At 37.9% G+C, this 26,640-nt stretch overlaps 1 protein-coding gene across 4 annotated transcripts in view; it reads left to right on the top strand.

Moving 5' to 3' along the window:
• The window catches only part of CFAP97 (cilia and flagella associated protein 97), a 33,792-nt gene extending 7,650 nt beyond the window's left edge, over nt 1–26,142 (top strand). For all 4 annotated transcript variants that reach the window (XM_040607158.1, XM_040607244.1, XM_040607320.1 and 1 more), the window contains exons 2-6: nt 4,102–4,983; nt 5,073–5,144; nt 16,113–16,375; nt 24,477–24,627; nt 25,281–26,142. In XM_040607158.1, the coding sequence (XP_040463092.1) occupies nt 4,122–4,983; nt 5,073–5,144; nt 16,113–16,375; nt 24,477–24,627; nt 25,281–25,408 (1,476 nt within the window). In that variant the 5' untranslated portion in view covers nt 4,102–4,121 and the 3' untranslated portion in view covers nt 25,409–26,142. The remainder of the gene's footprint in view (nt 1–4,101; nt 4,984–5,072; nt 5,145–16,112; nt 16,376–24,476; nt 24,628–25,280) is intronic.
• Nucleotides 26,143–26,640: the final 498 nt, after the last annotated feature.

Here is a 26,640-nt window from a genome sequence, read left to right as displayed (position 1 = left end):
TCACTGCTTGTACTTTGTGTGGGTTTTTTTTCTTCTGTGGCTTATTTCAGTACTCTAATGTATGTATTTCAGCTAGCCTGCATTTAGAAAAGTAAAAGATTGATTGGATAACTGTTAAAGTTTAACCAAGGTTAAAACGCCTTGAATCTTTCAGTAGGTAATTAATGCACTTTGTGTTAGTTCCCAACATTCAAAAAATGTTATTAAAAGGCAGTATATGCTGTTTGAATATGCAGTATATTAAAACACAAAACCACATCTAAACCTGTATCCTCACTGTATCACCTTTTATATACTATCCTACCTTTGTATAAGGTACTTTATACTGCTGCCATGCCTAAAGGCCTGCTGTTAGGCATTACCTACAAAAATATTTTGGTGCTGTAGCTGGCGGGTTTGTAGTTGGCAGGGGAAGATCACTCTGTTTAGCATGAATAAGATCTTGATCTTTGTTTAATGTTGAGGGAGGATGTCAAAATGCTGCTTGTCCTTTGGGCAGTGCAGCAGCTGGCAGGGGTTGGCCTGTACAGGAGCTGAGTGGTCATTGCTTTTGCAGTTGTCTGGCTGGTAAGAACGTGGATGTGGTCTCAGTCAGATGCTCGGTGCATCAAGCTCTTGACCAGAAAGTGTGGGTCCCTACTTTCCTGGCAGGCAGACTGCATGTTCTCCTTGGCTGTTTGGCTGCTTTGTGATCTTAAATGGGTCAAGCTTGGTGTTTACAGGCAAAGGGATTAAAAAGTGGTATAAACTAGGAGGCACTGTCATGAGGAAGAGACAAAGACGGAAGGGTGCCCTTGGCTGTGGTAATGGATGGGTGTTACAGTTACAAAAAAATAGGGGGAGAGAGGTAGAGAATTATGCGGGGAGAGGAAATACTGCAGTACAAGGAGGTATGGCAAATAGTTAATGGCCAACCATTAATAATGGCTCATTTGAGTTAATCTATTTGTGTTAGAAGGTTTCATGGCAGAAAGCCACAGAAAACTTTTTTTTTTTTTGGTAAATAAATACAATGGTCATTAGAATTAGCAGTTAATGATAAGTATTTGACTCCAATGACAAGTTTTCTTGGGATTTCAGAATATCACTTGTTGATTCTGTATTTTAATGATTGATAGCGTAGCAGAACTAAGCACTTATCACAGAAATAAAATTGCACTCTGCCCTGTATATAGAGAGGGGGATGGTGTGTGTGCACACATAGCCAATTTATTACTTTAGGCATGATTTATCAGCAAAATTGCATTTTCTGTGTTGTTGCTTCTTGGCAAATTCCAGCTCCCTTAAAGACATTCTAGTTCACGAGGGGAATAGGAACCAAGAACGCCATCCCTTCATTTATTTCCTCTTGTTTGTTTTTAATGGAAACTACAAAATGAATTAATGTTTAGTTTTTGAATGATCAAGAGTGTCGGTGAAATAAATTGACCAACACAGCATGTCTGTTTTCCATTAAGATGAAGGCTAAAGTCTTTAGGGGGTTGTGCCGGAAAAGTGGAAGAGGCATTTGGCAATGAAATGACTGGTGTTACAGCTGCTACTCCGTGGGCAGTCAGACTGCTAAACTGCATTTCTCCTGTAGCAGTGGTTGCTGTCCATGAACCGGTTATGGCTCAGCCTTCATGGGAAACAGCCCACTGGCAGGTAGGCTATTGCTGAGGCATGCAGAGTGGGGAAGTTGTGCGCTCCTTGGCTGGTGCTAATGGTGGAAAGGAATGTACAACCTCCTTGCTATCTTTTATCACCTTTTGCCACCATCTTGGGTTAAATCCCATCCTCACTTAAGAGATTGTGTGCAGAAAAGAAACATCTGAGAAGCTGTGGCGTGACCATGTATGATGTTTATAGCTGGTGAGATACTGTTAGTTTAGTCTTCTTTGCAGGAGTAGTGTTATTTTTATTTATATAGTAGTTACTTTTATTTCATAAAAATACATGGATGTGTATATTACAGTCAACACTTTATATTTGAAGCTGTGCTAATTGGTTTGCATCCACCTGCAAAAACCTGGCTTTTGCCTTATCCCCTATGCTTTCACATGTACAACAGTGGTAAGTGTATCAAGTCAATGTGTTTTGAGACAAGTGAAATACACCAAATGCCTATTTTACCATTCAGTCATAATCTGTCTGAAGCTACAAACTGGTGAGATGCTAGCGCTTTAAGTAATAAAAACCTTGCATCATGGACAAGAAAGGTTTTTGTTTTGTTTTTAACACTGTACTTAGTATATTCATTTTGTTCATAGAATTTACTTTGCCCAAGTTGTACTTGCTAAATAAATAATTCATGATCTATAGTCTACAGGTAATGCCAAAATTCTGCTTGGTTCCCTTCTGGTTTAGGTTATGTGAAGTAGAAAATTAAATGTAGATAATGTTTTACTCTTCTGATTATTTTTTTTCTATTGTGCGTGTTTTAATATATTAAAATGCATTATCTTCTAGAAAGCTGCTCTAGAAAAACTTCCAAGAATTCACATGGCAGTTGGGCATTGCAGACTGTGCAAGCTGCCTGAAGCCAGGGGTCACAAGAAGTGGCATGTGTATAAAAAATTTCTAAATTCCACGTAGCATTTGAAATTAAGAACTCCCAGGTGGTTTACTCCTTTGTTCTGTTGCTGTTGGAGGAGTTAGGTGCTTTAAAGAGTTTCTCTTTCAGTAGTACCAAAGCTGACCTCTGCTTCTATGGTTTAATAGCATTTTCAGCTTTATACAACACCTAACCTTATCAAGTCTTCTTCAGCTCTTTGGCTTTGTGAATCTTAAACTATAGGAATTCCACACCTTCTGTTTTTAAGGTTTGTGTTGTGCTTTTTGTATTTGGGGTGCATGCTTCAAATTCCTCTAAAACTGAGTATTATTTGAGAAGTGGCAAAATAACTGAGTGACATAGACTTTTAAAAATTCCGTATTTTGAAGTAATTTTAGCTAGAAGCTTTCTTGGGAATAGTCTCGCAGTTTCAAAGCAAGTTTAGGAATTCCTTTTGCAGCTTTGTTTGCCATGGTAACAAACTATATGTGGTTTCAGGCAGACCAGCCATCTTGTAAAAGATTCTGGTTCTCCTGCCTCGTGTAGTTGCTTTCACTGCCTTTGGTTTTCTTGGTTCTACAGAGTGTTGCAAATAGGAGAAAGTGCTGCTGGCTAGATGGGAACAGTCATTTTTGATACTGGCTAATTTTGTTTGGTTGTGGAGTGTTTGGGCTTTTGTATTTTAATTCTGTGTGTATCCTACTAATGAGTGGACACTTTCCTATTTCTCCTGCCACATGCATAGGATCTAACACCATATATTTTTGCAAGAAGTGTGACACAGTAGAAACAGATTGTAGAGCGAAACAGTTAGTGCTTAGGAAGTGATGTCTACTTTGTATGTATTTGGACTAGCAGTAATCTGGTTCCATGGGTTGAATGGTGACTGCTGGTGTAAGTGCCTAAGTTTTATGCATAGAGCATGCTTTAAAGGTTAGTTTAATCTGAAAGAATCAAGTTTGCTCACTGTACGCAGTGTGAGTTAGAAGACTGTCAAGAAAAACAGGCTCCTGATCAAACTAAAACATTGTCACTGACACACTGTACATGCTAGAATTTAACCTACAGAGCCATGGATCTTTTGATGTAAATTGAAATTGTTCCTACTTAAAGTGGTGAAAATCTACAGCAGAATGGTTGCGTCAGCCAAGACAATGACCACCACACACAAACAAGGTTTTAAATATAAAACCCAAACTAATGATAGCTCACTAGTGGCTCTAGCTTAAAGGGACACAAGAAAACACTTCAGTTGCTCATTTATAATATTTAAGACTCCTTAGCTGCTAACAGTGTTTGACTAATTTCCTTAGGAGTAAAAGTTTTGAAATCATGATGGCTTTTGTTGCCTTAAAGGAAAGCGTTTCAGTCTAACATGTAAGCTGTGTGTGATAAGGTGGCACTAAATTTCTCTATAGAACTCACTATAGAGTCCCTACCAACTTAACGTTAATTTCAGAACTGTAAATTACTAGAGCTAGAAGAGTAAAGAACAAAACTGATATACTGAAAGTGTAGTTGGATCTGTTCTTATGCTAACCTTCGGAAACCTTTTGTGATGGTTGCAGGTGGCTCTTCCTATTTCACTATGGACTGCTTTGAAGATATATCAGATGGTGAAGTGGATCATGCTTTCTTTGACAGTGATTTTGAGGAAGAGAAAAAGAAAGCTGAAGAAAATGGTGAATGCATAGAGAAAGGAAGTACAAAGGCAGCTCTTGCGGGCTCTGATTTGGTTTCTAGTTTAAAGGATGCGAAGTGTTGTGAGGAGGAAAGTGAAGAAAGGCGGGAAGATTTGCGAAAGGATCAGTCCCTAGAAAATAGCACAGATCATCCTGGAGATGCTTCATCTTTACCAGTTTCTACAGTTGCGGAGAATGCAGATACATTTCAAGTGACATCTGTAGCAAGTAGAGGAACACAGGAGACTATTCCTGCTGGTATCCCCAAAATAGTTAAAGAAGGTGAAGAAGATTACTATACAGATGAAGAAGATAGTAGTGATGACGGCAAAACCCAGAAGATTAGACCAAAGTCAGCTAAGCAGTCAAACAACTTAAAGAAGGCTAGCAAAAAATATACTAATACCAGCTCCTCTTCCTCTTCTTCCTCCTCCTCCTCCTCCTCATCCTCATCCTCAAGCTCAGATACAGATTGTTCTGATACAGATTCCGACAGCTGTTTATCAGATTCATCTCATTCTTCCTCAAAGAGAAATGCTTGTAGAAATGCTCTTCTGTCTCCAAAGCAAAAATTCAAGTCAGCAATGAAATTAGCAGAAGGAAAACCAAAGCTTGGTGACTACTTGGAGGAGTCTGAAGACACAGTGACTGATGTAACACCTCTGTCAACTCCAGACATCAGTCCTATCCAGTCTTTTGAACTTGCAGCTTCAAATGATAAGAAACTAAAAATAAAGAGGCAGGAAAATGTGAACCAAGAATTATATGGTAATTTTCAAGAATTTAAGTACAACACAGAATTTGTAAAACCTATGGGGCTGGGAAATCCATTCTTATATCTGTATTTTTTTCATTAGATTCCGAGTTTGATCGCAGATATAGTCGAAAAGTCTTGCATGATGCCATGGACCTGAATCAGCTTTTGAAAGGTGACTTCTAAATTATTTTTTTTTGCAAAGTATGACATCTGTACATTATTGGGAACAATTGAGTTCTAATAGAAGAGAATGAGGTTTTAATGTGCCACGTCTATTCCTAAAACTGGTTTGTGATGAAGCTGCATTGATCAAATTCTTTGAATTCTTATTTATGTAGATAGTACTCATTCTGCCATGGAAAGAAGCAGCATGTGTTGGTATGCGTATACCTAGAATTAAGATATACAGATGGGGTGAATCTCTAAAAAAGATTTGTTGTATTAACAAACTGAATGATAAAACTGCAAGTGTGTTTTGAGAAATGAGAGTTTATTGGACTATACCACAACTTACAATCTAAATTCAAACACCAACCTTTCTGATAAAGTGCTGAGTTATCAACCTTCCAAATTGAAAGGCAATCCAAAACTACATTGTATGATAAATAGTATTCATATATTTAAACTTCTGGTACCTTTTTGATAATGAAACAGAATTATTTGAAATTCTTTTTCTGGAGTGTCTGCCTTCTAAAATACCATAAAGTGGAGTAAAGGTATTTTAAAGAGAAAAATAACAGATAATCTTTACTAAAACTTAAGTGTTTTTTTCTTAAATAGATTTAAATCTTAATAATGAAGTCTAAGAGAGTGAACTTGGAATCTCTTTCACTGCATTCATTGCAAACCTTAATTGTATGGGGTGAGAATGCATTGGATGATCTCAAGGGCGTATTTTAAGGTCTACACAGTGCTTTTGCACTTGTTTTCATGGCCCAGTTTTCAGTAGTAAAATCTATAGTATAAAAGAGACTTGGCTCAAGAAATCTGCTGACCTCAGGTGAGGAAAGCCTCTTACACTTTGTCTGGTACTTTTCAACCCAAGTTTGCTGTGTTGTGGTAGGTCTGGCATGAATAAAACTGTGTGTTGACTGTCTTCTCTTTGCACCTTGCCAGGCTAAGCCTCTAGTGAGTAAGAATTCAAAATATATTGTGTGCATCATTTAGCTTTCCTATGAGTAGAAATGAGGATTTTGCTTATATGGAAATTTTTCTGATGGTAAGAAAAGCAGAGCTAGCCATCAAGAAAGATAGAGCTGATTCTCATCTCTGACACTTCTTGTGCTCCAGCAACTCTTTCATACTAGAAAAGGCTCCAACCACTTGTCAAATCATGATGTTAGAAGAGTTGTTGCTAGGCAATTGAAATTATGGTGTCCTACATCTTTATTTGTGCTCTGATAGCAAGAAGCTATTTAATAACTGGTGATTATGGAAGGATTAATCTCATCCCCAAAACAAATGGGCATTAGAGCTCAGAGTACGTATACTCAGAGATGAATCTCTGTTTGGGGGCAGGTGGTGGTGGTAGAATTTTTTCCCCAAACTGAAAACCAATTCTAAATAACAATAGTAAAGATTGAGTAATGAGAAGTAGAATTCATATCGTCTGACAGCTAATGTTCCTGATTTACATGTGTATTACTCCCAAGTGCCTCTCTAAATTTGCAAGCACAGCATAGCTTAATTACTTTGAGTATTTTGAGGTTTAAACGAGGAGGGATTATTAACGGTGGAAAGTAACTAACTAGTCTGGGAAAATAGGAGCTAATCATATTCTGAGTTATTGCTTCCAGTTTTTCCATACTCGTGTAAAATAAAAACAAACCCCACTCCATCCCCAGCCTGCATTGAATGTTCATTGGAACTGCATAGGCATGAACACTGTCAAGCGAGAACAGTATAAACCCAGGCCTGAGTGCATGAAGCTGTATTTAAATGATCATCAGAATGTCTCAGATTTGGTTTTGAAGTATAATAATCTACCAGTAATCTATACTGATGAAGCATTCCATTTGAGATTTTTGTCAAATATGCTTGTAATATAGCTGGGCCTATTTTACGCATTTAGAAAAAATGTTGCAGTTAAATGAAAAAAGAGTTGAAATAAGTTTTCCTTTATATTATATGCTCTTGTGTGTGATATATATTTGTGCTCATATGGCAAACTACTCATTTTTTATAAGCATTTAAAACAATAATATTTAGATTAAAAAATTTATCATGCCCTTATATCTCCTAAAGCTATGCTTGTTCTTGATAGAAGCCAAATTGTAAATTATGCTGTTCTGAATAACTTAAACTCACAAATAACAATTAGTTGGCAAACTCAATAGTCTCCATGCTCTGTATATTGCACTTTGAATGGGTATTGCTGTGCAGCATTATCACTGGGTTTAGAATATTCTTTAGTGGCTAGAACTCTGAACAAGAGATCCATAAAGATAAGTGACTTGGTTACTACATCAGGAAGTTGTCATTTTATGTACCAGGTGCTGCAACTTGCTGTGCAGTCTCCGGTTGCCCTATGGAAAATAATTGAACTACTTTTAGTCTAAGTGGCAGAAATCTACTTGGTAACTGTAGCTGGGGGTGACGTGAGGATTATGCTTGAAAACTGGGGAGAAGCATGTTCTGCATGTTGCCAAAGTCAAAGCATGTGAATATGGTCCTTACATTGGCATTTATTAGACAGGAGTCAAACCCTGGTTCAAAGGGAAGGATGAAGTATAAAAAACCATGTGGTTTTCAGCACTTGCAGGTTGTATGGCTGAGTTGGCATGGCTTTGTGCACGTGCTGATGTGGGAGGAGTGTGTGAACAATAGAGCAGACTTGAGAGCAGATGCAGCATGAAGGAAGACAGATAAACACATGCAGTGAAGAAGTTGTGGAGCTGATGTATCTGTGAGCTACCATATTAAGGTATGGGGTGCACACTCACGGTGTTTCAGATGTAAGGAGCCCACAGTTTGCAGTGGGAACGGCATCAGTAGAAACTGCAGGCATATGTTTCTGCTTTCCATGTGAAAGCAGAGAATGGTGCAGGGTAGATCGCTAAACTCAACTTTTTGGGTCAGTTTCTGTTGCTTGTTTCCAAATCGCTCCAGTGCAGTGTCTGATGCTCTGTTCAGGGAGCAGCTCTCTGCAGCATCCTCCTTGAGGAGCAGAGCCTGCCCCACTCAGTGTACTGAAGCCCTGAAGCTGCAGAGCCTGCGGTACTAAAGCCAGCTTGAATCATGTTATAATCTAGGTCCACCTGGACCGTGTTGCTAAAGTTACTGGACTTGGTGAGTAGCTATTAATCCTGCATTGTGCATAAAAGTTCTTGGGTTTATCTGCAATACTTTTTTGGTAGCTGTGAACCGCTGAAGTTTAATTGTTCTTGCTAGTGGTTTTTACTTCTGTTTATGAAAATCACTTGCTGTTTAGGTGGCGTGCTTATTTAAAATTTTTATCAATGCTAAATATAAGTCACTTGAATCCTCTTTTCTACAGACATAGAAGTTAATGTTTAGGAGGCTTGCATAACTTCAATACAATGAGAAGACTGATGTCATGTAGCTGTTGTCATTATGTTGTCTAAGGACTATTGTAGCACTGGAATCAAACAGCCACACTGCTTAGGAATTCAATATCTTATCAGCGTGGCCAAGAAGGTACTCACAATTTCAGTTACTTAACATTGATAGGGTTCCTATTGTACAGATCTTTCCGTACTCTTTACTTCTCTCTTTTTGCCACCTGCATGGGGAAAAAAAAAAGTGTGATTATAATTTTTCAGGTGGTAATACAGTTCTTCAGCTATTTCATGATGTTATGTAATTTTTGTATGTAATTCTTTTGTGAGTCAATGCTGTCTCTGCTATAAACCTTAAAGAACTTTCAGAAAATTAAAATAATAACTCAGAGCAATTTCAAAAGCTATAATAATAAATGTCAGAGTTATCTCCTTTGCTGTACACTTAAGTAATCTGAACACAAAAAGAGAACTAAATATGCCAATGCAAGGAAATTGGGAAAAAAAAATGGTTTTGGAAGTACTTTCATGAAGCTCCCATGTTAGAAAGGTGGGAATAAAAAGACTGGAAAATCTTCTGATGCTGTTTTGTTTGGTCTTATGTCTTGATGCAATGTCCCATGTAATTTTGAGGAATTGAGGTTACGTAGATAGAGAGATGGGTTAAGTGTACAAGTGAACTAAGAACTCGTCCATTTCCATCTCGTGCTATAGACTTGCTCTCTGTCTTCAGACAAGTCGCTTTATTTCTGTAGTTCAGAATACAGAGTTGTAAGCTAAAAATGCTGTGTATCCATGTATCTGGGTTTATGTTGGGTATCAATAGTGCTAAAGAACTTAGCACTTCATGTTTTCTTTTCTGTAAAATGGGGTTGATACCTGCTTATTTTGCAGAAGTCTCTGTGAGAATTAGTCTGTAAATCCATGGTGTTAGCTATTATTAACTTGAGGAGGTGGTGTGATGGGTTAAGTAGGACAGTGGGCCGTGGACTGAAGACCTGAATGCTATCCTTGAATCTCTCACTGACCTATATACTTTCTGATAAATCTCTCTGCCTCTTCCATGCCTTTGACTTTTCTGTTGTAAAATAGTCAAGAGCTCACTTCGTGAAAAGCACTGTGACATAAATACAATTATTATGAAAATAAAAGCTCTGTGTTTCTGAATAAAAGCTATTGTAGAAAACTAAATAGCTTCAGCAGAACATGTAGCAATTCTGTAACTTTTTTTTTTGCTATAATTTGTCACTCAGGAAATAGAATAAGCTTTTTATAACTGGAATTTTCCCCTCTTAGGGTTATCTGTGTGCTCATTCATGCTGAACTAGTATATTTGTGGAGTAACTGTTAAACAGTATCTGAAATTAAAGCAAATTCTTATGTTACGTACATAACACCCAACCTCTACAGTTGAACTAAATGTATAGTTTTTTCACTGAGTTTTTTAGTTTGTATGTTCAACGTTTTGAACTAATTGTGTGTGTATATATGTATACATTTGCATCGTTTTCACAAGTCTAGTAACTCATGTTGAGGTAGAAGAGCAATTACAGGCTTATTCTTATATTTAGAACTCGAAAACAGATTGAAAAAATCTTCGTAAAAAGAATCAGACTTTCCCAACACCCATAACAAAAAGTGTAATTTTGGGGAAGAAAAATTAGTTCTGCATCTGTAAGGTATCTGTTATCTTTCTCAGGACATCAGGAAATAACGAGCAGCTCTATTTAAGCATATTTAAAAAGGGAAAATTTATACTTGAAAAGCACATTCTTCTTAAAAAAATTATGAATTCTCTAAAATCCTTTTTAAAGAATTCTGTGACATGAAATAATGGATATTTGAGGAAATATTTGTTTAGAGGTATTACATAGAAATAGTTTTAGCTTGCAACTATTAGACATTGATGAAAAACTGTGACTTAATCCTCTTACGTTTTTTCAGATGTGTTACAGATGTGGTAGTGGAGCAGTATAAAACAAAACAACAGGCAAATTCAAAAGTGTAAGCACTGAAGCACTTTGAATGCATTTTCCTCTGCTAGGATTTAACTGGCATTATTTTAATTTTAGCGTTAATGCTGTTAGGACTGCTGTCTTAATGCATTTGACTTGCTAATTATCATGTATTTTATATAAGATTTGGCCTTTCTCACTCTGCAAGGTCATTTCAATGCTTGCAAATTGAAAGCAATAAACAGCTTGCTTATTGCTTAAAAGAAAGTCAGGTGTCTCTCCATGGAAACCAGCTTTCATAGAAATCCTGTGAATACCAGCGAATTTTCTTTTCCTGTTTACTAATAAATGAGAAGGAGACTGCACACTGTGCAAGTCTTTATGCAAATGCTGGTGCTTGGTTATCCCCCTCCCTCAAATTACTGATTTATAGTCTGGCTGACAGTGAAGTGGTAAGTAGGGATTTATTTGAATTATTATGCACTGATAGAATATGAAGCTACATGTAAATAACTTTTAACTGTTCCAAGACTTACAAACTCTTTGGAACCTTAAATTATGACCTTAAACTTTAGTGTTACCCCATGTTGTCATTGGCTACTGCAAAAAGTCTAATAAACCATTTAAGCATGCATTGTGATTAAAGAGCAGCGTGGGTGCATTGCTGCATAAACCGTTGAAATAACTCTGAAACTCGGTTATTTGAGTTATACAATGCTAACTGTACCTGAAATACTTAATAGCATTTAGAATAAATGTATTTACCTTTTTACATGGGGTCTTGATTCCTTTTTGTTTGTTGGTGGTGAATTCTCTGTGATTTTGTAGGCATATGCTGACCTTGCTTAGACACACCTACAGCCTTTGTCAAGAAAACAAGGTTGTTGCCAGTTAACGTTAGAAATGCATTCAAGGCGTACTGGGCACACATACCTGCTGTGGGTTACCTAATCTTCTGTTGGAGTAAGTGTGCAGAGAATAGGAATATGATGCTGTATAAGTAGTACTTTGCAGAGTGCAGGTTGGACAGATTTTTAGCCTGGTAACTTTGGAACTAGTGGAAGCTATTACTACAGATTTGGAGTTCTGGGGTCAGAAGCCTTATTCTGGACTGTGGAAATAGTTTCACCTCTGCTTCAGGAAGACCGGCAGAACCTTTTGCTCACTGCTTCATTAGATTGCTGCTGCAGTTTGACCATTGTTTGAGGTGTAGTGATTTCATGGATGTCCCCTGCCTTCTGCTTGGTTTTTTGGGGGAACAAGCACTTACCCTGTAGTACTAGTGATCCTCTTTCAGCAGCTGACACAGTATGCATTCTGTTGCTTGTTGTTTTGGTTTTTTTTTTTCCTCCTAAACTTCAAACTCTACTGTTGCTCAGTTCCTAAGGAGATCAATGTTGCATTTGCTGTGGTTTAGAAAAGGTTACCTATAGATAGGTTTCAGTCAGTTGTCGTTTGTTTTGAAGTGGTGTTTGCAGCTTAAATTCTTCCTTAACATATTCTTAACTAAATAAAACACAACTTTAATTTATTAACTTAACATAGAATCATTTAGGTTAGAAAAGACCTTGAAGATAGAGTCCAACCATTAACCCAGCACTGCCAAGTCCACCACTAAATGATGTCCCTAAGTGCCACATCTACATGGTTTTGAAATACCTGCAGAGTAGTGACTCAACAACAAACCAACTACTTTTTAATGTGTTATCTGATCCCGTGCCTTGGTGTATTGCAGCACTGTTGCTGCGAAGAGCTACTTGTGAAATTTCAAATATGGTTCTTCCTTAGGTTGTACAGAAGGCTAACTATAAAAAGATAAGTTGAGGAACTGAAGAAACTAGTGAGGAACAAGAGAGTTTTAGATTGATCTTTTCACCCCGTGCCCTTGAAGAAAATTTGCTGCTGCCTATGTTGTATTGGGTCTGAACTTTTGGTGCAAAATCAGTGAGTCTTCTGTAATTCAACAATGTATCAAGAGATTAGTTACTGGTTTTTGGCAGTCTTCTGCTCCAGCTTTGCTGAATAACTTCACAGCAGAACATTCATCGTGACCTTAACAATCCTTTCACTTTATTAATACGTTTCTTTTGAGTTGTGATGAATTTGTTATCGCTGTTAGGGAGCCCTTAAACTCAAGGTTAACAGAAAGCTGTCTGCAATAGTAGTCAGTTTCTACACCAAGTATAAATAATAAATACCAGGCTAAGAATGAACAGCAGACCGAAGAGAGTGGGCTGATGTCTTGATGTCTCTGTTCTGCCTGCTGCAAGTGGGGAAAACTGTCTTTGTGGTGAGCTGATAAAAGGTGTGGGTGAGACACTGCAGAAGGAAAATATATTGAAAGGAAAAACATTAGCAGAGGCTAAGGAAAGGAGGAAGAAAGGAGAGGTGAATGAAGGAAGAAAAGTGTGTATGTTGGGGAGTGTGTGACTGAAGAAGCTGGAAGGTAAGAGTGAAGTTAGTAAAATTTTCTCATGCCTTACTCACGTAAGTAGCAGCATCCAGTAGAGCAATGCATGGGAATGTACATAGATAACGTATCCACATTGTTTTAAGAGCTGTTAGTAAAATACCAGTGGTGTTTAATGTTACAGAAGTTGCATACCACTGCCCCTGAGGAGATCTGAGTGACAAATTAACACAGGGCTTGTTGAGCCCTGCGGGTGGCAATCGCTGCAGGCTTCCTTGAATCCTTATTTTTGAAAGCATTTACTGACCAGCATTGCGGGGAAAGGGAAAGGTGTTTGTTCCATGTCACTACTCTGGTTTTATTTTTTTATCACAGTTAACAGAGGTTTTCCAGAAAAATGAGCAAGTCAAAACATAAGTAATGACCTTGATGCTTATTTATCTCTAAGCATTTTTAATCTGTGTTTACTGGTTATAGTTCATAGCTGCATCAAAAGAGTATACACTCCTCACTGAAGTCTAGCCAGCTACCCTATAGAGAATTAAAATGATCATGTACCAGTGAAGACATGAAACCTGTATTTCTAATTAGAAATGTCCTCATTCAGAATGCTGTTGCTTTAAATGGAATTTGACTGGTTCACATCTTTCACAGAAAGAAAAGAGCTGTTTGGAATTTTCACTGACGGTTATTCAGAAGCTTAAATGTATCTTGTACAGGACAGCATCATAATAGCATTGGTGCTACAAAGCTAGGTCAAGACTTCAGTTGAACAACTGTTCTTTACCACTACCTGATTTCTGCTCTTGGATACGATGTGTGGTCTTGTTTAACGTGTGAGATGCTATGGTTGTAAGGCAGAAGATGAAATTACCTTTCATAGCTGTGTAATAATACAATTATCAATTAAGGGACACGATTTCTAGTATCTTCTTCAGATGTCTGCTCAGATTACTTTCTTCCAGCTGTGTTCTGCAGTACTGGTTTTGTATGTTCCCATAAGGACGTATTTAATTATTTTTTTACTAAGAAAAATGCTGTAGCTTGATGTTACAGTGTGAATTGCGTGGCTCTAGTTATTGTCTGTACATTTCTTCTCATACCTTGTAGGTGTATCCAGATGAGTCTCATCCCAGGTTTGTCTCCTGAAATGGTGTTGATGGCTGTACATGTTTTCCCTTGAGAATAATTTCCTGAATTGTAAAAATGCTTTCAAAGACATTTATACTCTATTAACCTGTTGGTTGGCACACTTGATCTGCACTAGTTTGCATTGTGTCTTGATTTTGAAATAATTTGCATCTCCTCTTGGCAAATTAAAACAATATTTGCTAATGTGGATGCCTCAGCCTCACAGTTAGAGCTGCCTAGGGGCAGTTCTTGCCTATATTGGCTAGCATACTGATGGTGCACGCTTACTGATTTCCAGAGGGATTCTGAGTTCTGGATGCTGTTTCTAAATTTCTTCGACAGTAGCAATATTTTCTTGCATCGGTTCTGGAATAAACTCAGTTGAGATACTGCAAGACAGATTTAATTTCATTTTGTTTTGAAGTAAGAACATGCTCATCATTACTTGAGGTTTTTAAGCTACTAAAGGATGCCTTGGACATCCTTAGTTTAAAAATCGCCGATGTGAAAGTGTTTGCTGCAGAAATGTTACTGCATGCCTGCTTTCCTTTCTGCTTTGGGTGCTTGTTTTACTTATGTGGGGCTTTTAGGAGTAAGAGTGATGGGTATCTTCTGGAGACACTGTGATATAGGAGGAACATGGGGAATGGCTTGAGTAAGCCTTGCTTGCCTGTGTCTTAGCTCCAAAAATCTGTTTGATCTAACCTGGTATTGCCACCCCTGTACCGTCGTTAATGCAGTGGATTTGGGGGTAACGTGACAGCAAAGCTTTTAAAACAGTTGCTAGAAGATCTACTGCAGAGCTTTAGAAAGCAAAGGCTTAGAAGTAGGTCAATAGCAAAGCTCCAGTGGAACTATAATAAACATAACCAGATTTGGCGGAGAGTGAAGTTTTCAAGTTATTATCTTGTAATTCTGCAAATCTGCCTTGCTGTATATTTATAAGTGTGCATTCTTTGTTCTTTTGTCTTGAAACCTCACATCCTGGTTTAACTTGTTGGGTTTTTTTACTGTTAAATTGCCAAGGCCCCAGTAATTTTTCTTTTCTTATATGTGCTCATTCATTTCTCTCTATCAATTTAATTTAATTTTCATTTTTCCCTTTGCAATTCCTGCACCGATATGATGTAGGATTGCTTCAGGAGCAAAGGATCAACAAAATAACTTCAGGAAATGCATTATGTGTCTGAGTCATGCGTTTCCAAGTGTCAGTTTTCTGTCTGAAACATCGTTTCTGCTCTGCTTCTCAGCAGAGAGAGGTATTTTAGATAGCTTTGGAGTGAAGTTTAACTCTTTACATCTGACACATCTAAATACTAATTTATGGTTTAATACTTGGTTACTTAAGTTATTTCTAGTCCTGGCTTCCTGAAGTTGTGTTTCCTATTGCTTGGAAGACTCCTCTGATGCTTATATTGGTACCACAAATGATGCCACCATGGTGATGATTACGTTCAATGTTGTTTTAGTGCTGTATAACGGTAGCCCTGTTGGCATAGATATAGATAGATAGATATAATTGCCTGTACTGATTGCTGGTACCATAGTAACTACAGTAAAAATATTTCAGGACAGAAGCCTGAGCATATTGTGTTAGTGTAGAAGTTGCACAAGCATACTGGTAAGCGTAGAGATCAGGGGTGATCACGGTCGAAGCAGGGATCAGGAGAACTGACAGTGCAGAAGAAATGACCGCGCACATAAGGCTGACATATCTGTTACTTAAAAATCAGAATATATTTTATGCAAATGCTTGCAGGGTGTGTGCATATTGCTGATTCTTTTGTATCGCTCAGTTGTTTGCTGCATCTGTTCAACTCCTCTGGATTACTAATCATAAATGGGCGGGAGGGTAATTCCTAGTGAGAAGGAAGCAGATGGGTTTTAACTAAGGCCAAAATTAGGCCTGATTTTTGTGGTGAAACTTGTGTAAAACCAATGTACTGAGGACATCTGAGCATCCCTGAAAAATTCTGAAATGCATAAATCTGGAATTCAGTTGGGGGAGGTGAAATGTACCTTGTTCTTTCAGATCTGTAAATAAACCCTGATAACAGACTGCAAGATTTGTATTTGGTTTGGGTTTTTTTTTTAATCTAAGTATCTTCATTTTTGCCATTTCAAAGCTTTCCTACAGTTGGACAAAAAAGAACAAAAACTAACCATCGATCAACCATCTAAAGTAACGAGGAAAAATTATTCTTTCACAAATGAAGAAGTAAGACAGATTGATCGGGAAAACCAAAGGTTGCTAAAAGAACTGTCCAGACAGTCTGCAAAGCCAAGAAAAAGTGCTACATTGAAGAGGCCATCTGTACCGCCTCCTAAATTGTACCACAGTGCCCTCAACAGGCAAAAGGAGCAGCAAAGAATTGAAAGAGAAAACCTGGTAAGTTTTGAGAACTGATTTGGATCAGTAAATGAAGAACTATTTGTTGTCAGATGAACTACTGCTAAATACGTACAAAACTGTGAAGGCAGCGCTTGGTGCTTTACTGCAGTAGGTCTGCAATGAATTGCCATTACTATGCTGTTTGCATAACTGTTCATATGTGGGGTGGTGGTTTTTTTTTTTTTTTGGTGGGGGGATATGCTATTATTATGAGTTTGTTCTGCTTCAGTATCGTTCCGTTTAAGAGCAGCAACCATTATTATTAACGTGCTCGTAACTTTTTGTGGAGAGCGGTCTAACTATTCCTCCTGCTTCATGCATCATGGTTACTAGTCTCTTAAGAACAGGCTTGCAAAAAATGAATCAATCAGTAGGATGGCATCAAACCCATTGTATATGAAATACAGAGGATACAACGTGAATGTCAATTTTGGTTTTTGACTCGCTATAGCTCTCCGTCTCTCAGCAGTTGCAGTGCTCTGCTTGTCACAGTATGTGAATATAATGGCAATCACAATAACTTCAGTGGAAAACAAATAGACTCATAAGGATATTGGCAGAGTTGTCTAATATAAAAAGTAATACTGATTTGAAGAAGATATTTGTAGTGATTTAATTGTAATATATATATATATAAATAGAATGACGCTTTCATATCTTCTAGTTGTTCTTTAGTGTGTTTGAAAAGGAAATGAAATATAGTGAAAATATTTGGAAAATTTATAGTGGAAATAATTTATTGACTTTTCTTCTCTGTAGGTTGCAATTTCCTTTTATATAGATGCTGAAATACAGATTCAACTTGGAGAAAATCTAATTGACCTATTCAGGAAAATGTGTTAGGTTTTAGTTCTTCCAGCTTTCAGACATCTAGATCGTTGAAACTTTTCAAAGTAGGAAACTTTATTCTCAGCTCTACTAGACTAAAGTTGACCAAAAGAACATCACACGCTGAAAGAATTTGGCATAAATATTTGCTATAGATGTGTGATACTTCTTATTGTCTGGGGAGGAAATGTTTTTAGGCTTCGATGTGTTTAGGTTGGTCGGAGGGCTTTCTTCATGTGTTGGGCAAGGGGTGTGTGTGTTTTCCTCTGTTTATTCAAAAGGTTGAAAGCAGGACTTGCTCTTCCACATGAAACTTATTCTTAGGCTATGGGAAGGAAGTGCTGTGTCACAGTTGCTTACAATCTGCTAGTAATACGCTGTACTATGTAACAGTAGATGATTACTGATATTTTACAATATGTTTCCATTTTCTCAAAGCCACAAACCTTTTGTCTTATGATATATTGCAATTTTGCCCAAGAATGTCTTGCGTTTCTAACTTCTGAATCAAAACTTCAGCAAACCTAAACACATACAGTCACTTCACATGTTGCTGTTTTAGTACATGTTAGGAATTAATGGTGGTTGCTTGTAGTCCAAGAAATAATATCCTTCACTTACTTACTCATTTATACTTCTTATCATCAGCAACATGAGCAGACATGTTTGATATCAGAGTCATTCCTTAGAATTTAATGTTAGGACATGATGCTCTTTTAGACTGTAAAAACATTTGGTTTATTCTTTTCCCAAAACTCAGGATGATACGTTCTGCCCTTCTTTGTGTGAGAGTGATTCATCAGTACAGCTCTTACATTTTATTTACCATTGCTATAATTTTTAAGCAATTCTGTTTACTTTTTTATTCTGTTTGAAGGGTATGTGCATCTCAATTGTAACACACTGATTTTTCTAGCATTACCTTTTGGGATTACAAGTATGACATGCTTTTCTCAGAGACCGTAAATGAAAAAGCTGCCCTACCCTGCCCATTGATGAGTTTTTCTGCTTTATATAGCTAAAAGTATGTGCTTTATGAAACTGCTTTCTTCACTTTTGTGGACTGAAGAGCTAGAATTCCATGGAACTTCCTGATCAGTCTTTCTTCTGTTACTTGACAGGATTTTTTTCTTATACAAGGCTTGAGGTACTACATACAGGATATGCTGCTTGATACATCCTTGAAATGTTTGTTGGAGAAGGATGCAGAGTTCTGTAAATAATTCAAAAATAGAAATCTACAGTAGTAGTCTGTGCAGGGGGTTAAAAGTCTTGATGCAGAGATATTTTTTTTATTATTATTTTTCCCTTGTTGGATTCAGCTTTTGTAACTCCTTGCCCTGAGGTTAACACATTGTCTAGGGAAAACTTTCACTTGTTCTGCTAGAGCACTTTTTGAGTAATGCCTAGATTTACTGTTATCAGAAAGTTCTGGTGCAGGCATTTGGCATCAGAGGTGGTGCATGAAAAGTGTTTCAAATATTAGGAAATCAGAAAGGAATCTTAAGTGGTCTGGTGCTCTCTAGCTTTGTGAGCGCACAGGGACGTACAGGGAATATATGTTGCTCCCACAGACTCTGCTAGAAAGAGATGTGATGGAATGAAAAGGTTCATTGCTCTGAAGAACAGTAGTTATAAGGTAGTGATTAGCAATTTGTGGAAAAAGCACAATTACCAAAATAGATTGCTGTTAAAATTAATGTCAGAATTTTGTACTTGCTGCTTTTGACTGTGTGCTTTCATAAGTGGAACCTGCTTTTGATTGCTTATCTGAACTAGCAAGATCAGAGTCTGTCTCTTGCCAATAGAGGATGCTGCTGATCTGGAAAACATTCTACTCTTGTGTTTGAAGGTACTGTCAACCCAGTCCCCTCTCCCGTGGAAAGGGAGATATGTGACTGGTGCTTCTTTTTTTCCCATGTCTGTATATATGTGTGTCTGTCTATATTGACATATTATTTCTGCCAGTATAAATAAGATAGTCAACTTCATAGACAGGACACTACACGCAATGTAAACTTCTAATGGCTTATGGTGTCATGCAGAAATCTATACTGGTATATACAGGTACATATTTGCAGACCTTTAAATACGGATTTGCCGCCACAACACCTTTCTTCAGTCACTTCATCTAAACTTAGGAGTAATTAATTTCTGTATTGGGTTTTTTTCATAATTTTTAATAGTTCTGAGTAGGATTTAGTTGTTGGATTACCTTGGTGAGCTAAGCTGCTGTGTTCAGCCAAATTCTAGGGAACAAGTGACTTTTTGATTTCACACTGGAAGTTCACTAGAAGATCTCAGCAGATCTGGGACAGCAGTTTTCAAACCTTAGATCAAGGGGGATGAGAGTGTTCTTCTTTTCTGTGGATATTTGGTGTTCCCTTGCATCCCTGTGCATTCTTCCTACCCCATACTGTTATTACTCACTGCGTATAACACTCCCATGTTGTTCATTCTCTGGCCTCATGCTCCCCTAAAATGTACCCTAAGCCCCAACAGATCCAGCTCTGGTCCCAGCTCCCACACAAAAAATAATAAAAAAATAATCACTTTGTTTCTCTGCCAGGACTGTCTTTCTCTTTTCACCTACTTGGTTCCCCAAGTCATCGGTGCTGCAGATGCCATTAATGCTTCTCCCCACCACTTGCCCTAGTCATTGTGGCCTCTACCAGCACAAAGATCCTTCAGCGAAACTGTTGCCCTTCTCTTGCAGTCTGAGCTGCCTTTGTCTTGTTGGGAAACCTTAACCTCCTTTAGAAATGCAAATACTGTAGTGCTATAAATCAATGTATATTAGTTTGTCCCAGCTTGATTTAATGGTGCTGACGTGCTGTGGCAGTTGGGTTGGGAGAAGAGGGTAAGGGAAAGATAATGCCTCTGGCCATTCCCCTGACTGGCTGCCACCGCGTACAAAGAATACACCTCATCTTGAGCCACAGCCTTCAGTCCTGTGCCACACTGCACCTGCCCTGCTATCCATGTCACGCCACAACCAGGGAGATAACTTCTAAGCATGGAAAGAAACAGGATTTGGAAGGGCACTGGTCTATGAGGGTTGTGCCTGGGCACCTTGTACTTTACTTTCTTGATTTATTCTGGTTTTTCTCTGCCTTCCCTTTGTCCTGTCCCCAAGGAACACCCCTGAAGTCTGAAAGCATCAGTCTTGGATGCTGCATACTTAATGTGGTTGTAGAAAGAATACCAAGGCTGTTCGGCCTTACTGGTCTCAGTCTGGTGGACAAAGCCGTAGGGAATGCAGTTGTGGAAGAAAATGTAGCCTTCTGGGCTTTAGGAGCTCAGAAGTATTTGCGTTGGCTTGGTGGCTCCTTAGAAACTCGAGCATACAGGGGTTTATAAGGTATTTCCACTTAGTGGTTTAAAGCCATTGTATGCCAAGACGAAAGACAAGGTGGTTTCTGAGATTACAAAGTGCAGTGCAAAAAAGAAGTTTCCACGGCCCTCTCATCAGGGGGAGCTATTAGGACATGGGATTGGCATGTAGATGTACCTTGCTGCAATATACTGCAGTACAGTGCAAATACAATGCCGTTCTGTGTTCATAGTATTTAGGCTATAGGTTCTTTTGTGGTTGGATTTTTTTTTTTTTTGTGGTCTGCTGATTCCTGACCCAGACTCGAGAATCCCGAATGCTGCTGTAACAATTATAATAAAGACCAACTAATCAGCAGGTTCAAAGAAAGTTCTGATTATTTTGCACACTGCTGAGTTTTGTGGGATACATTTTTTTTACTCTTAGCCTACTTTCCTTGGTGGTGCCAGCTACATGTAAACTTGATAGCTGTTCGGTTAAAAATACTTTTCTGTAGATTGTCAAAAAACTCTTAGAAGTTCTTCATTTAGAGTTTGTCATGTTAGAGCTAATTAATGTAACTGGCAATTGAAGAAAATCGCAGATACTTGTATTAATAAAACCAGAAAGCTGTCCTTGAATGCCCTGTTACCTAGTTCCCCCTCCCCCACCTGGACTCTGCAAAGGGGACAGTGTGGTCACTAACATCAGTGACACTAGAGGAGGCATAATATAAATAAATTTGAACAGCTGTCAAGGCACGCTAGTCAGCTGATTAGGATTGAAAGGAGGTGAAACTGAAGCCTCTATACGTTTAAAAAGCAAAGTAAAACAGTAATGTTTTTTGCCTTCTTTCTGAACTCAGTTTAGGAATGCCACATTTCTGCGTTTTCAATAGGGGTTTTATTCCTCTTTCAACATAGCTGCAGAAAAGTGTGTACCGATTATTTTTTTTTCCTTGTTCTGACAGCACTAGAACTAGCTTTAGTGCTCTCCTGATATGCGAAAAAATGAATTAGCAGCACTTATCTTGGCCCACTGTATAGCAGCAATCTTCTGATCCAGTGTCACGTTCCCTTGTTCTCCTGTTGTAGGCAATCTGACACTTCCTTTTCTCACTGACTATATATTATAGTGTCTTCACAGATGCTAAGCTATGACCAGGTGCCTAGATTTATGAAGGATTGTTCTATTCCTAGAAGCTAATCATCCTGTGATTTTTTTTTTTATTATTATTATATATTATTATTTTACTTTTCTTGTAAACTCAGCATTAAAGTAAAAGAAGATGGCAGACATAGAAGCCTAGGGGGACTTTTGCCAAGCAGGGAGTTCGCCAATGATGTGATATATATGTACTGAGCTCAAATCAAGAGCTCTGAGGAGCTACAATGCAATTTAGAGCAACTGATGACGTTCCTGCCATTGGTGTCTGTTACTTGTTTTTTATATTATTCCTTAAATCTGATCGGGAACATGTATTTGGTTCTGAACACCTGGATTGTGTTATGTGCTCTGATTCTTTTCGTCATTAAGATCAATGATGGAATTTCTGTTTACTTTAGTGGTGCAGGATTAAGGCTCCAGAGATTTAGCACTGCAAGAGAACAAGGAAAGTGGCAGTATTCTTCAGTCCGTCTCTCAAAAGGAAAACATAATGACAGAATTGGTAGATTTATATGTATAATTGAAAAAGAACATTTGTTCAAAGTATTTGCGCCATTATACAAGGTTGTTTCTGTTTAAGGACCTCAAGATTGTAGGCTTGATAATAAAAACATAAGAATCTGATTAGTTCCGGGTTACAGATTTAGTAGGTCAGGACTGCCATTTCACTGTGGTGTTTAATTTCTGTATGCAGCAAGCTGTTCTGCAAACTGCAAAATTCATGACCACAAATAGCGTGTAAGTTAACATGCCCTTGGTACAGTTCACAGCAGAGGGCAAGGCAACCAGGGGAGCGATTCTCTCATTCTCTACAAGTGCTTTTCATGGAACACTCGTGCACCGCAGAATCTGTATCTGTTCTTTCTGTAGCTCAGGGCTGTATCAAGTCCAGTGTTAACCTGCTCAAAAAGCAGTACTTCAGTATGGAGAGAGGTGTGGGTTTTTTCTTCTTTAGCAAATGGGGACTTGATATTTGTCAAAAGGCAAACGTAAAAGCAAAAGCAGAGAATTGTATTTAAGCTAGAACAAAGCAGGCATATAAAAATATATGTTCAGAATCAAGCTTGAAATTACTGCAGTGTTGAGGTATGCAAATTCTATGGGGCTGTTACAGTTGCAGTGTAGACTCGAAACATGATCGACTTTCACAGGGATGTCACTTCTACAATCTACCTGATATCCATTTGTGGTTGAACTGAATGTATTGAGAGCTTCCATTTTTAATATTGAAGGTAAATAAGAGATCTCTGAAAGTCTACATGTGTGTAGATGTATGAGAAGATGCAGATGAAGTTGTGAGTAAAATGGTGGGTGTAACATTTAGAAATAAGTCTACAATTTCATGTTCTGCAGCAGGCTTTAGTGAAGAGCTATTTCTAGCTGAAGTCTTCCTTTGACTTTTGCTTACTTAGGTATTTCCACTCGATGAACTGACTGGCACTTGATGCAAGCACTTGTGACATACTATTTCTGAGCCAAAATCACTTGTCCTTCCTCTCTTGTGCACTCTGTGCAGGTTTCCAGTGCCTATGCATAAACTACCAAGAGTTTGTAGATTCCTGTTACAGCTAGACAATGACAACTGACATCCTGGGAATACTGTACTATTTCCTAAGTCACTTTCTGTAAACTTTTTTATTTCTTCTAAAAGAAGAATAATCCGTACCTGATTGGGAGTGGAGAAGAATGATAATTCCATACAAAGTGCAGTTTAATGGCTGTACGGATTCTTGACTCCTACCATATAATTACGCACCTAGACAATAAATCTTTATTAACATACTTATTTTTGGTACTTTGGAGACTTGTGTAATCGCAGTTTGCATTGTCTGTCACTGACAGGATGCATACCACAGCCCTGGCCAGCAATGGCTGTGTCATTGCCAGGTGGTTGTAGGCCATCAAATGAATCGAGATTAGTTAGTGGAGGAAATGTATAAATCTATGCGAGGCAAGCACTGGAGGCGAAATATATTAAAAATAGGAAGTTGTTAATTGGAAGTTGTATGTAGTTAGGTACTTCCAAATTTGTCCTGCCGTCAGGCTCTGTTTTTGGAGTATGGAAATTTCTTAAACCAATAGATGCTGTTTCAAGTAGTATTAGTAATGCAGAATGGGAAACTTGTCTTCTCTTACAAATACTGTGTAAGCAGCTGTTCTGATTTAATACTTGCTGCATGATTGCCAGGGTTACTTTCAACGAGAGGAAACTATGTCTGTAACAATCTTTTAAAATTATACTATGGATAAAACAAATAGTGTCCTGTGGGTGTTGGTGCTTTCCTTTCGGCATTACTTTCACAGAATTGAGGTCAGTAATTCTCCCTGGGGATCCTGTAGGGCAGTATAAAATGGTCTAAATAGGCTTGCAAAGCAGAGCTTAAAAAAACAAAACAAAAAGAAAAACAAACCCCCCCAAAACCAACTGGAAATTTAGAAGAGAGGAGTAATCAAAGGTAGGATTGGAAGAGTGCAGCCTATTTTCCCACAACGTTTAACAATCATCAGACAAATGTGTTATCATAAATTTCAGAGAACTATGCAGTACTGAAGATATCCTCAACATAGAATTGATGACATCTAAGGGGTAGTTACTAGCTGTGTCGCAACACTGAGAAAAGATTCGAATGTGAGCAGAATAACCTGTGCTGGTCACCAGTGGAGGAGTTTGTGTTGTGCAGTGCTAAAAATTTGGGGCTTTTTTTGAAGTTCAAATAAAAATAAAGCTGTGAATGTTTTGTAGCTTCTTGTTTATTCTTACTCTTTCTTGTATTTTTCTTTGATATTAAGGCTTTCCTGAAAAGACTGGAAGCAGTGAAACCAACAGCTGGTATGAGGCGTTCTGAACAACTGATGGACTATCAGCGCCAGATGAGTTATCTAAGTTCTTCACCTTCTGTAAGAAGAGGAAAATCTGCTTTGAGCCAGCTTAGTCCTTCAAGTAAGTACTTTGAAGTTGCAGATTCTTGCATTTCTTTGCGTGTGTTTATCTTTTTATAATTCAGGATTGTGAAGCACTTACTGCGAAGAATAGCAAATTCTCTGTCTGTCTTAGATTGATCATTTATCACACAGAAATCATTAGTGATTTTTTTAATCATACTGAAAGTATGATTACAGTTTGCATTGTTTACTTACTGTCCTAAATTTCTAATCAGTTGTCTTGTTAATAATTTTTTCCAAGGTCAAAAAAATGCCTGTTGTAAAGAAATATTTCTCGTCTTGTCAGCGCTCTTTGTTGAAAGAAGGAGAAAAAAAACCACCCCACCCAAAACAAAAATCCCAAAGAATGTTCGAATTCTCCTTCAGAGAATCTAAATCTAAAGTAGCCTTGTTTCTCTTAGGAGTTGGGTGTAATGTTTGGAGGTAGATCGTGTGTTCCCTTAGAGCCATACATGTAGGGTTAAAGAACCACAGCACTGCAGCATAGGCTTGAACTTTATCCTGACTGTTCAGAAACAACTCGGATCATTTTTGGGTTTGTATTCAACTTACTGCGATTTTGTTGTTTCTTCTGGAGACTATAGCGATGAGTGTTGCAGGACTAATCTACTAATATAACACGTTCTCACTCTTTTCTGTGTGTGTTAACAGGAGGCACGTCAAGAGCATCCACTGTACCAAGTACAATGAGCCAGAGGAATGAAAAACCCATGTCTGATTCAGCCAGTGGGGCATTACAGAGACCTAAACCCACTAATGTTCGTGCTGCTTGGTTGTAAGGGCGTTCTTTGCCTCACATTCTGAGATGATCCTCAGACTTCTATTTTTAGTGCTTTTGTAAATTCTATGTGCGCAAAATATTTTCTGCGTTGTTCAGCGATTAAAATGTATTACATATGACAATTGCTTGTAAAACAGTTTTAAGTGAACATTTTCACTTCAGTCAGTGTTTTCCATGGCAGGAAGAACTTATAAAAGAGAAGGAGGTATTTAAACAAACAAGTTAAAATAGCAATTGCTAATTATTATTTAGTTCTGAAATCGTAAGTGGAATTTGTATCTGTAACATGGAAGGACATAATTAATGCACGATAGCTGCAAGATGTAAAGAAAATATTAACAATAATAATACTTTAAAATATTGCATTAAATTTGTACATATATACTTAATTCGTAGATCATCCTGGCTTTAGGCCTTCTGAACCTTGTAGGTCATGTTCTTATGACTGAAAGAATCTTCTTGGTACAGCATGAAGGGGTGACGAGCAGATTGCGTGTTCCTGCTTAGGCAGCTACAGTAGAGGCTGCAGAAAAGATTATGTTCTGCTACTCTTGCACTCCAGGTGTTGGAACATGTGTTTTGTACTCGAGGCTCTGTCTCTTCCAGATTTAAAAGAATTTTGGAATTTGTGTTGGGATCTTTGTGTAGGAAAGAAGCATCTGATGCTATTTGAACAAGAGTAAAGACTGAAGCGAACAACATTTTCAGTTTCATTCTTACTCACTCTGAGTAAGTTTTCTGCAGGAAACTTGAACATCTGATTTTGAGAGTGACTACTAACCAGGATTTTTAGAAACAAAGACCAAGTAGAAAACAGAAAATCTTGTTATGCTTCTTAACCTGTTTTTTATTGTCATGTTCATACCAAATATCTGTAGTAGTGTCATATAAGCTTTAGTAGCAACATCCATTTACAAGGGCAGCAGAATTTGATGGAATTGGTAATCGTAAATAGTAGGTGGTATGCTTTATTCTATGTATAAAAGCAAACTTTCAGTGGACTTATTTTGTAGGACTGTAGTCTTATAAAGAGCATAAATGTGATGCCACTGTCCATGGATACCGCTGGAACCCTGCTTGCTTCCCCAGCTTTTTCCTGGGAGATACACAGGAAATCTTTGTATTATGCATAAAGAAAAAAGCTGTATTCAGTAATGCTGGGCCTTAGCCCTGTGAAAAGGAAAGTTTATTATTCTTTGCTCGTGCTTGCATGAGGGCTTAGGCTTTCAG

Source organism: Falco naumanni, chromosome 1 (genome assembly GCF_017639655.2).
Source record: "Falco naumanni isolate bFalNau1 chromosome 1, bFalNau1.pat, whole genome shotgun sequence".
In the NCBI taxonomy this organism is placed as follows: domain Eukaryota; kingdom Metazoa; phylum Chordata; class Aves; order Falconiformes; family Falconidae; genus Falco; species Falco naumanni.
This window is presented reverse-complemented; position numbering and strand designations above follow the sequence as displayed.